The sequence below is a fragment of the Populus euphratica genome, unplaced genomic scaffold (assembly GCF_000495115.2).
Source record: "Populus euphratica unplaced genomic scaffold, PopEup_1.0 scaffold976.1, whole genome shotgun sequence".
NCBI lineage: Eukaryota > Viridiplantae > Streptophyta > Magnoliopsida > Malpighiales > Salicaceae > Populus > Populus euphratica.
In genome coordinates, this window is record NW_011500841.1 from 41,089 (window position 1) to 54,197 (window position 13,109).

General features: G+C 32.3%; 1 protein-coding gene across 1 annotated transcript in view; it reads right to left on the reverse strand.

Annotated features, from left to right (window-relative positions):
• Positions 1–7,315: 7,315 nt before the first annotated feature.
• Positions 7,316–13,109, reverse strand: part of LOC105116552 (host cell factor-like) — a 7,204-nt gene continuing 1,410 nt past the window's right edge. Inside the window, exons 2-8 of the mRNA XM_011013960.1 lie at positions 12,962–13,105; positions 12,606–12,758; positions 12,243–12,407; positions 11,934–12,104; positions 9,136–9,322; positions 8,822–9,035; positions 7,316–7,800 (exon numbers count right to left, since the gene is read on the reverse strand). Coding sequence (XP_011012262.1) covers positions 7,681–7,800; positions 8,822–9,035; positions 9,136–9,322; positions 11,934–12,104; positions 12,243–12,407; positions 12,606–12,758; positions 12,962–13,105 — 1,154 coding nt within the window. The 3' untranslated portion in view covers positions 7,316–7,680. The remainder of the gene's footprint in view (positions 7,801–8,821; positions 9,036–9,135; positions 9,323–11,933; positions 12,105–12,242; positions 12,408–12,605; positions 12,759–12,961; positions 13,106–13,109) is intronic.

Sequence of the window (13,109 nt, forward strand, 5' to 3'; positions counted from 1 at the left end):
GAATAATGCTAATACTTGTAAATGTTGTCAGGTATTCATGATTATAACTTATGTTAACAACAAATCAAGTTTCTTTCATAGCTCAAGTGTCGGATATATCATACAGTATGAGTTATGAAAGTACTAAGTATTTGTTGTACCAAGTGTTATACAACATAAATATAGATTAGTCATTTAAAAAGCAAAGTATTAAAAAGTGAATAAAATAATAAGTACAAAAGATGTTAGTATCAAAAATTAAAATCCATGTTAAGTTAACACTACACTTATTCTTACACCATTAGTGTAACCTTTTCACCTTGACATAATAAACTTAGCTAAACATAATAAAAGAGAGAAATATAAATAAACAAAATAAGAACATAAGTAAGATAAATGTTAACTAAGTAAAGAAAATGAAATGAAAGGCATAAACAAGATATTAATAAAAATAAAACTTAAAAATACAAAGAGAGAAAGAAAGTGATCTTAATCTAGAAACCAAGATGACTAAATGCATGACAAATGCTTTCTTTTATGGGCCAAAATTGAAAACTATTGATTTGATGACTAATTGATGAGTGAGTGGCCAACTCTTGACTTGATGACAATCTTTATCTTCTTTTGTCTACCCAAAACATCATTGATAATATCAGAATTGGAACCACTTGAAACATGAAAGTTGTAGAAAATTATGTCAGCTTCCCAGGAAAAACAATAGAGGTCATTTAGACTTCTAGGACTCTAAATATAGGCTGAACATTGTACAGTATCTGGGATACAAGACAGATTCGTACTTTTTCGTTATTGCTATAATTTGGACTCGAAAACGGCTTTTTTTAAAACCAGACTTTTATATGAAAGTTATAGGCTTATGTCTTACCTTTCATCCATATAAAGTAGACCTAAATTCGGGATCTACAACTTTATATATGCCCAATTACCGAGCAGTGTTCCAGTTTGAACTTCATCAATATTTTTTTTCTAAGTTTGGTCATCTCTTTGTCCTTTCAATTTCAGTTCTTAAACCCATCAATCAATCCTTTCATTTATGTGATAGGCCTCCATTTAAAATGAACATTTATCACAAATTAAAGGTATCTTATATTATTAAATATGTTTTTATAAAACATACTTTAGTTAAGGAGTTATTGATACTTCAAGTGCAAAATGATTATATAAAACCTTCATAAAAATGCACTTTTAAGTATTAATCATTAGTCAACATATAAAAATATAATTTCTATAAAGGAACCTAATCCTAATTCTCTCTAAAAGTGAAGAGACGAAACTATTCAGATTTGTTAACCTTTTGATTTATACACAAAACTTGAAGTTATTTAATTTAACAACTCATACTTTTCTTTTAATTCAAGTCTAAGGACTCTAACTATAAATCAACATTCAGGCATCAATTTATAATCAACTTTGAAATGACTTATAAAATCATGTTTAGAACACTTTACTCAGTACAAATCAAGATTTTTGTCTTCAACTCCCTCCTTTTCTTTCTAATGACAGCTGGCCCTGTCCCCTTCTATTCTTGTTCAAATTTTCTTGTTAATTCCTTGCCCACCAGTGTTTATTCTACATATAACACTTAATCTTGGGTGGGTTCTTGGAATTTTTGTATCTCTTGATTTGTAAAAATGGATGCAAAAACTCTCTCTTCTCTTTCTTTATGATAGCCGTAAATCTTTATCTATCTATTTATTATTATTATTTAATTTTTTTTAAAAGAGGAGTATTTATGCTCTATAATTATTCTTATTTTCATTTAGGCCACATTTTCTTTAAATGTATTCATTTTGCCTTCATTTCTTTTTAGTTCAGTTTATATCCTTTAATTTAATCCAACCTTGATTTTCCTGAGATTTACAAAACCATTTTCCAAAAAAAAATTATTTTTCAGCAAACAAATAGAGCCTTAATGCTTCTCTTTGCCATTTCTTGGTATCCTTTCATTACTATGAAACACAATTAAGTTGCTGAAGTATTCTTCTTGCATAATAAGAAAACTTTCTAGCCACATATGTTTTCTAAGTCAGCTTAGATTCCTTTATTTGCTTTGTTATATTTTCTCTTCACCTGATAAACAAATGAAATAAAATAAAATAATTCTACTATTTAAAGAAAATAATTAATGCTTCCATACATAATAAAAAAAATTCAAAACTAGTTAGGAATCCACAAAGCACATGAAAACATCATATAATAAGCGTAGCTAGAATTGATATAAAATTGAAAGTCTTGTTGTTGAAACTTCATAGCCCAAATAAGGGTGATTTGGATCCCTCTTGCACATGGATTAAATGTACTAAGACCCCCTTCTGATGCTCCAAAGAATCCCCAAGTTTAACCTTAGTCAAAACTTGCACAACCAACTCATTCAATATTTCTTTCAATTCCTCGCTTTAGACCTTATGATGGGTTTATTTGGAACGTGTAATAAGTCATTGGTATTCATGGGCTAATCCACGTCACTTTTATTTTCAAAATAATAAATAATAGTACAAAACAACTAAAAAATACAGAAAAAATCTGGTACTAAAAGATATAATAATTTTCAACTCTTAAAAAGGTTTAGGAGATTTATTATTAGTTCTTTGTGTGGATTATCATTTGTGGCTGAATATTTGAACAGCTTATGGTTTACAACAACCCAATCTTGAAGCAATTATTTAAAGCAAAAAAAAACATCTTATCTTAAGATAATTTTTATATAAACTCTAAATGACTCTAGATCTACCTAACAAGATTCTTAAGACTCCCAAAAGAAATTAAATTTATTGTTTCCATTATGCATACATGTTTCGAGAAATCCAATGACACGACTAAAAGATTGATGTCTTTTCCCAAATGCAGGAGTGTCGAAGTAATAAATAACCCGGCAAGACCGGGGTCGAACCACAGGGAGGTTATTTGTACAAATTAAAAATAACAATAATACAACAATCAAGATTAGTCATTTAACAAGCAAAGTATTAAAGAGTGAACAAGATAGCAAATATAAAACATGTTAGTATCAAACATTAAAGTCCATATTAAGTTTACATTATACTTATTCTTACACCATTAGTGTAACCTTTTCACCTTGACATAATTAACTTAGCTAGACATAATGAAAGAAAGCAAAATAGATAAACAAAATAAGAACATAAAAGTTAACTAAGTAAAGGAAAGGAAATGAAAGGCATAAACTTAATATTAATGAAAACAAAGCATAAAAAATACAAAGAGAGAAAGGAAGAGCATGATCTTGATCTGGAAATCAAGATGCCTAAATGCATGGCAAATGCCTCCTTTTATAGGCCAAAAATGGGAACTATTGATTTGATGACTAATTGATAAGTGGGTGACCAACTTTTGACTTGGTGACAATCCTTATCTTCTCTTGTCTGCCCAAAACGTCATTGATAACGTCAAAATTGGAGCCAGTTGCAAACATGAAAGTTGTAGGCAATTGTCTCAGCTTTCTTGTGTAAAACATTCAGCTCATTTGGACTTCTAGAACTCCAGATATGGCCAAAATACCGAACAGTGCTCGGGCTGGAAGACAGATTCGGGCTTCTTTGTTGTTGCTACTATTTGGACTTGATAATGGCCTTTTTAGATCTTGGGCTCCATATGAAAGTTGTAGGCCTATGTCTTACCTTTCCATCCATATAAATTGGACCTAAATCTGAGATATATAGCTCTAGATATGACCCAATTACCGAACAGTGTTCCGGTTTGGATTGCACCGACATCTCTTTTCTAAGTTTGACCATCTCTTTATCCATGCAATTTAAGTTCTTCAAGTCATCAATCAATCCTTTCATTTATGTGATAGACCTGCATTAAAAATATACATTTACCACAAATTATAGGTATCTTATATTATTAGATATATTATTATAAAACATGCTTTAGTTAAGGAGTTATTGATACTTCAAGTGCAAAATGATTATATAAAACCATGATAAAAATGCACTTTTAAATACTAATCATCCAACATATTGTTCTCTTTTTTTTTTAATATATTAGCATCAAAGTTATCATAATATTAGTTTCAATGGATGGTTTACCGGACTAACTAGCGTGGGAAATCTTGAGAATGGTAAAAAACAATTATAGATAAAAACTCTACTTCACTAGCTAGCAGACACATCTACAAACAAGATAATAAGGGAAAAACACACTATTTGGATGTCCGAGAGTAAAGCAATTAAATTAAGGGTTTTGTTCTTATTACTTTTGATTTTTATTAAATAAAAACATAGAAAAATAATGATATTTTTGGTGGAAAAAATAATAACATGAGGAATCATATTAGCACGTTATTTTGTTTCAATAAAATTTAACTTATTACTATTCATAAAAAAAATTATTTCCATACTATTAAATTAAAAAATCTAAAAAACTTATTGATACAAACCTAAATAGTAAGAAATTTAGAATCTATAATCAAGATTAAACACAACCCAAGAAACTAAAATTAAGTTGGAAAAAAATTGATCAATGATTACCTAAATGAAAGAAAGTTATTGGATAAAAACTCCAACTCATTAATTATAACAAAACAAGAATTGAAAGTATAAGATTGAGAACCTTGATCCCTTGATTATAACAAATCAAGAACCAAATGTAGGAGAGAACCAAATGTACGAGGATGAACGCCATAAAATACTAGTCTTTGATAAGTTATGAAAGTTATTTAAATAACTAAGAGTAAAAACAAACTCTCATGTACAAGTTTTATTGTTGAATAATCAATTTATTCTATAAATACAAGTTAAATATCCCTATGTAAAATTTCTTAAACAAGCCTTTAAAAATAACAATGAAGTAATAAAATAAATAAATAAATCCTAAATCAATTAGAAAAATATTACATATTTCATATAGTAACTTCTAAGCTTTATTGTAAAACATTTTCAATGATTGAACGCTATGATAGTTTATTCTTATAAAAAACAAGTCCTTTAGAATTTTTTAGCAACATTTCAATTTAATCCAATAGCTAGATTGAAAATTAAATCCATTAGTATAAAACTACAAATTAGAAAATATACCTAATTTGCATATAAGTAGAAAAACTAGTTGATTCTAGAAATAAAGCTCTAGAAATAAAGCTCAAATATCTTGAATCATGAAATACTTTTTTAATCTTCCTAGCTCATAATATTATAATAAGTTAATGGATCATGTGGTGTTTATTTGATGATTCTTAGGACTTATTATAATACAAGATCATATATTTTAATAAATATTTATCTTTTAATTCCCTAACCTAGACTTTAGTCAGCATAAATAATTTTTATTAAAACGTGATTCTCAATTTTTTTTCATTGAACATACATTAGATTTTCAATTTATGGTTAAAAATTTTCTCCATCCTAGAAAATACATTGACAATTTGTATTTTTCTGCTTTAAAATATTTTGCTCTCAACGGCAACATAACACAAGCCAACTAGCTAGTGTAGATCTAAATAGTATTTGATTTAGATTTGTATAACAATTGGCAAATGCATTAACTATTACATTCCACACCTTTTCACACTATTTCTAAAGCTAGACAATCCCTAGATGAACAGGTCATTGAGCGTTGACCAACCAAGCTAGGACAAGTTTGTTACAACTTTCTGGTCTGACCACATTTTTTTCTTTGCCTTTTTATTTTTTTTCATTATTATCTTCTTTCGTGAATTTTAATCTCCCAGCTAACACCATCAAAGAAATGTGTAACAGCTTAGCTTCTTTCAAGAAACAATTCCACCAAGCCAAACAAGATACCAAACTTTCCCAGAGCCGAAGATAACACATTCTTTGAGCCTATAAATAGCAGCATCTTCGTACAAAAAGTCACTTGAAAACATTAAAAGGAATGAAAAGAGAAGTCAAACATCTCATAGAAATGAAATATGCTGAATGTGTTTTGCTTTACCGAGCCTTTGCCCCAAGGATGAAAAGACACCCATTAGTCACCAACTTGATAAGCAACTCTTTTCCCATAATTGTACGAAGATTGATCAAGTATTCAAGATATTTCCGATAATAAACAAAACTGCATGTAACATAAATGGGACCATAAGGAGTATAGTCAATCAGGATTTTTTTTTTTAAAAAAAGGGTGGTCTGTATTCAAGAAAGGTATGAACAAATGGGCGGTAGATTACGTGCAGATTCTACATATCACCAATCAAATGCATCTATGACCACCTTCAAGTCATAATGTACACAGACAGGTGGTTTGTACCTAGTCATTCCAAAAGGTCAACTATCCATCAATCAAATCGATTTCTCCGGACCAATTATACCTCAGCAGTTGGTTACCGGCCATGTATCAACAGCAGTTAGTTCTTGTGAAAATCATGACAAAGCACATGATAAGACTTCTACAAGGGTGAGGTGATCCATCCAATTATGAACAATCTTATTCCACATGCAGCGTAAATCTGGAGTTTTACCCATATTCGAAAAAAAAAAGAGTTTTCATAGCAATTTCTTCAAATAAGAGAGTTTTCAAACAGACAGGATATTATTACACCATAGAATTTTGATTTTGGAACCAATGATTGGATATGAGTCAAGAGCATCCCTCTGACTATTGGATCCTGGCCCTCTGTTGTGACAACATAGCTTTTCTCCAGCCGGACTCGCCGTCCCAAACAACTTTTAAAATACGGGCCTCATAACTATGGTCACAGATTTGACATTGGTTGGACAAGCACAGAAATCTCTTGACGCAATGCAAGAGCCAGGACTATTTTCAATTTATCTGTACAACTTACAATGTTGTCTGAAAATAGTCTTAAATATCATGACACTAATTATAAACTAACTATTCTATTAATTATTAATTAATTTGAATAATGAAGTTACAAATACATCTCTAATAGCCCTTTCTCTTGTGTATATGAGGCATTGATCACATCAGAATCATACAGTATTGAATTTGGAAGCCACTATCAATATAGCATGGGCATTTCATCAAGCGGGTGATTTGAAATGCAATTCAAAACAAAAAATAACACGTGTGCAGACATAAGGTAGCAATACATTGGGATTAACATGGAGGCAATGCTTTTTTCAACAAGGTCTGAATCAACTAATTCATTCATCTTGATGGTCGGTGAAACCCTAATCCAACACTCAAACCAATCCCTAAACCCTAAACCCTGATGCAACATAACATTTTTGTAGACCCCTAATACAACAAACAAGCTGAAGATAGTGAGTTAAATCACAAGTTTTTTTCTTTTCTTTTCCTTTTTTTTTCATAAAATAAAATTTTTATAATAACTCATATTTACGCAAACCATAGCTTCCTATCTTAAAGCAAAAATTGGCAATGGTCAGAAAAGCGCTAGTAATGGCTTATATAATGTGAGATTCAAACCCACTCCATCAGATTTGAGTACAAAATAAGATATTCATCTTGGTTTCAGAAGTCGCATAAATAGTCACCCACGATAAGATACCTCAAATTTGAATGAGGTTTTATCTTTTATCATATATCAGCAGCAGTACAGGTCAGAAATAATTATAACCTGACAGTGCCAACCCATAAACCCTAAAGCCAACTCACTAACAAATGGTTTCTGATTTTCTAAATGTAACCCAGTCTAGAATTATCATGTGACAAACTAAGGATGGGTTGAGTTTTGCCAACCGTAATTGGCCAAATACTAAATCCTTCCTAGATTCATACCTTGGTTTAGTGACAAAGTGGCAGGCCCTCTGCTGCAGTAGACTTCTCTTTTAGAAATCCTGTGTCAGAGGGCATATCATCATTCAAATTCAGAGGAGTTGCTGATGGTTCTGCAATTGGAGGAACCTGAAGGAATCAAAAAGAGAAAATCATTGATAGGTCAATTCACATTAGACCCATTAACCTGAAGAATAGGTTATACTCTAGACAATTAAATTAATTCCATGAAGATGCAAGTCATGATAAAAATTGGTATATGAGCAAAAGCTCTCATAAGCTCCTAGAGCACAAGGAGATGCATGATTGAACCAGACATACCATGATGCTTAGCAAAAACAGCTGGCTACTGCAATGCATATGATCTTCGTTTTAAATGATGGCCATCTTTAATGGGATCAGAGGATTCTGACCGTTGTTCAGTTTTGTGGTGCCGTCAACATGTTCACAACAATAACGGTTACGATTTCAAGTTCATGTTTTCACACTTCACTGTTTTTTTTAAGAACAATAGCCACATTGTTTTGTAACACCTATTAGTTCATGATCTGTAATCTGCGGCCATCATTTGTCAAGAGGCGCTTGCCTAGGTGATTCCAGTGAGGCAAGGTCAGCCCTAGCACCTTTATTTGCCACAAGCATTGGATTTCAGTGAAGCACTGCCTAGGCGAGCACCTTGTGAGTGGGTGCAAGGCATCAAGGCTAGTGCCTGCTTGAAGTTTTCTATATGTTGTATTTTTACTTTTTTTAAAAAACAAACTAATTTATATTTTGACATATTTATCCATTTTTTAATTAATTTTGCTTTTTAATCTATTTGGCTACTTACTACTTTAAATTATTTTATTTTTAAGGGTGAAAAATATAACTTTATATGACTGTTATGGTATTTTATATTTTCTTTTGATTTTCTGAAGATCTAATCTTAATCGAAAAGATATATATTTTATATTTATATATTATAATATAATATTACTTCTTTTTTTAATTTACAGAACATTGCCTTGGTTCATTCAGATGAACTCCATTCACAGTTTCTCCAACACAAGCATTTGAAGCAGGCATTTAGCCTAAAAAGAACAAAACTAAGAGTACTTAATAAAACATGCAGGAGATATTGAATGAAGAAAAAAGGCAAATAGATTTAAACCTCATGAGACAGATAAACATTATAGGGAGCCAGATTTTTCAAATCAGGGACAGCAGCAGCTTCCATCTTGGGTTCCTGTGCTGTGGATTCCATCCCATGAGCGTTGTCTGGCTTAATGTTTTCTACTGCATCCTGGTTGAGGGTTTTAGAAGTTTTTGATTTGCTGTTGTACCCACCATTCAATACAACACCACTTTCAGCACTTGCCCTCTTCCTGATATGGCGTGTAGCAAAAATAAACACGAGTTTCATGGGAAATGCAGTTATAGCAACAACTGCCAATTAAGCATTAGCAAAAAATACCATGTTCTCACCTGCGGTTATTGTGGCTAACTATCTGGGGAGAACTTCGCTTGTTGGAAAATAATATTCCACGTAGAAGCTTTCCATCCACAATAGTCTCAATGGTATATCCATGAGGAAGGCTTTCAGTAACTTTGGCTTGAAATGTCTTCTTCCCATGATCATGCTGTGTTTGATTCAATGGGAAATTTTCTCTGCCTGCAAATAAAGCACAAATTTTGTTAGGTATCAACTCACATGAAACTGCCCAAATTGCTAGTCTTACCATATTACCATCATGGTAATACATAATTAGAGTCTCTTAGTTTCCAGCAGATAAAACATGATTACAACAATAAATTGTCACGCTAATATAAAAGAATTGGTAACAGGTATTGTTTGAAACCTACTTAACTTGCATGCTTAAAGAAGTTAAATCACAAACAGTAGGATTCAAAAAGCATCAGTGTACAGATCATCAGTAAACTAAATAGCAAAGTGCAAAAGAGGGAAATATGCAGAAATAGAAATGTTTGAGCTTGGAATCAAATTTCATGGCATAAAATTCCTTTTGCCACTGTTAGGAAGTTGAGTGGTCATTCCAAAAACCACTATCTAGAACTTTTTGAGATTTGGAAAAGATTCCCAGGCTTTTTTCCAGAATATAATAATGCAATCTTGGGTGGATTATTCTTATATGTTTGGTAACCATGGCAATTACTGTATAAATTTCTCACCCTTCCCCTAACATTTCATGCGAACTAAAATTCATTCCAGTTCTACATCTAGTGCACAAATCCCAAACAAATTTCAACCAAGATTTCAACTTAAGTCCTGTCACTGCAATCTGAACATTTTTGTTGATGCCAAAAGACTCCAATCTGAGAAAAGAGATTTCAACCAAATCATGTAACTAACTCTTGATTGTTTTCTTGATGACATATAGACCATCTGATCCCAGAAAACATAACAACATTTCAAACTCAGGGATCATATATGCTTGGTGACCATCCGAAAATTCCACTAGCTTATTATGAAAAAAATCCTGCCTTCAAATGCCTTAGAATTGTAGAACAGTTCAACCCCATCAATTACATGCCCTTAACCTTCTTGGTAAGAAAGATAGCCAACATATTTTTTTGAAAAACCAGCCAGGCAACAGTAAACATTCTTTATTCACAACACAAAACCTTCAAATACAAGGTGGAGGGTGGATATATCTCAACTAGTTTTTAAATCAAGACAAATAACCTTCACTCTCATTTTCGCCATAGGAGGTAAGTGCTGCCACTTGGAAATTGTTCTGGCCTCCATGGAAAAACGAATTAGAACTGATTTTACTTGCATCAAACTCTTCACTATCAATAACCATGAATCTTGTAGCAATGTAGGCCCCTCTAAAGTGCTTAAATTCTAGCAAGCCATATATGCATATTACATAATCCTGCCTTCAAATGCCTTAGAATTTTAGCACAGTCCAACCCCACAAATTACATGCCCTTAACCTTCTTGGTAAGAAAGATAGCAACCATATTTTTTGAAAAACCAGCAAGGCAACAGTAAACATTCTTTATCTGCACAACGCAAAACCTTCAAATATGAGGTGGAGGGTGGATATATCTCAACTAGTTTTCAAATCATAACAAATAAGCTCCTTCACTCTCATTTTGGCCACAAGGTGAGCGCTGCCACTTGGAAATTGTCCTGGCCTCCAAGGACAAAGGAATTAGAACTGATTCATCAAACTCTTCACTATCAATACCATGAATCTTGTAGCATTGTAGCCCCCTCTAAAGTGCTTAAATTTTAGCCAGTCATATATGCTTACTACATAACGATAAGAAAAAGGTCCCCCATCTTCTTACAGAACAGCAATCTCTGACTATCTGGACATGCTTAAATATTGGGTAATGGATACAAAAAATGGTTAAGATGACTGGAAAAGAAAGACAAAAGGAAGTGAACCAAAGATTTATTTCAATCCCATTGGCTGCATCTTAACAAAGAAAAAGAAATTCCAGGAGCCACAAGATCTAAAAAAGTTTTTCCACATTTTTTTCCTCTGTTTAAATAGCATAAAGATGCATTTTCCATTAGAACTAGAATATCATTAGGAGTCCTTCCTCCAGCTCCATCTCCAAATTGGTCAGAGCATATTTCATAAATTGCATTTCCTTCAGGAGGACAATTTTAAATTCATCCTTGTCCACTTTTACATAAGAAACAGAATCACAACATCCCCAATTGTGCTTTTGAACTCACTCCCACTCCATATTTCAAATGAAAAGAAAAGAAATCATATAATCTATTTTCATGGTCAATAAATCCTCAATGAAGCTTTAGACCATTATGCAAGAAGTAAATAGCAGATAAAAGAAATTGCACTCTCTTTCCCAACAAAGAGCAGACACTGAACTTATAGGGACATTAAGATATTGCATTACAAGGAATACCATAGAAGATTTTCCAAGTGCACAGATAATGCTAAAAGACCACCAATTTCCGATAGAGAATTCACCATTTTCCAAAATAAAAAAGGCCACTGAAAGATTTATTAGATGAGCATTCAAATAAAAAGCTAGATGCATCTAGTCATGTTAAGTTCTATATTTTGCACCATGTAAATAACTCATACAAAAACTCATTGAAACTGATAAAAACTGTGAAATAATTGTCAAACGTGTAACACTACCAAGGCACTCTAAAGTCATTTTTTAGTGATTGCATGAGACCTCCAATTCTGTCTGGTTCAGATATGAAGAACTACCAGATTAATTTCATGAAAGGAAACTGTGATAAATAATATAAAAACAGAGAATCTACTTTTTACCTGGTTGGGTATAACTCAGAAAGGTGTGGTGAAAGTCAGCATTTGTGTCAATTTGGACTAAAACTTTTTCATGCACAGAATAATTAAGATTTTGTTCTTGGCACTTTAGTTTCAATTGTTTTTTCAGAGATAACTTTTCCATACGCCATTCATCTTGCACTCTTGTGAGACCTACATTTTAAAAAATGGATGAGATTACCAAAATAAAATAATGATCTAGACTGATACAAGGGTTTATAGAATAACAAAATTGCATCACAAAAGCATGCAAACATTAGTTCAAGAAAAATATAAGAGAATGTACCATACCTGTGTGTAAATAATACATATCTTCCAATGCCTCAAGACTCTTATTGCAGCCACCAATGAACATAAGCACACCACCCTTCAGTGGATCCAAGCAGTCCCCAGCCACGGAGAATCTTGCAGAAGGTCCATCTCCAGTTGTCATCACCATGGTCCAAATGCCAGTTTCTGCCCCCATAACAAATGTAGATGTTTACAACAATAAATAATGATAACTATGTCAAGAACTTGAAGATATAATCCGCTTGATTTTTCAAATCCACAGGAAAAACAAGAAAAATGTTGAAAATTTGGTGGATTTACAGGGAAAGGGAAGTGCATTTTTTCAACATCACTAAACTTTATCAACAATAGCATGATACATACCAACATTAAGCATATGCAGGTCATCATATAGATTTTGAGCATCTGTAAATCCACCAAAAACAAATAAATTCTTGCCAAAAGAAACAGTAGAATGGCCAGCTCGAGGTGGCAACTTTTGGCCCGATGTGTTCAGCTCCTCCCAAACAAGAGTTTCTAACAAAATACAAGAAAGCTAAAGGGTAGGTAACACATCCTTGCACAAAAATACAATTTCAAATTATAATTGAAATTAATCATGTGCACATGTTTGAAAGCAAATACATAAAATTTACCTTCACACACACACACACACACAAATGCACATTGTTTGTGAATGTGAGCGGATATATATTTATGTGTATGATAATGAGCAGAACCTGTATCTAGGATGTGGACATCTGACAAATAATAATCATGCCCATCTTCACCACCAATCACAATGATTTTATCCCTCCAAGATGAGCAAGTATGGCTATCGCGGGCAGAAGGTGGAGTGCCTGTTGTTATTGCTTGTTTCCATACAAA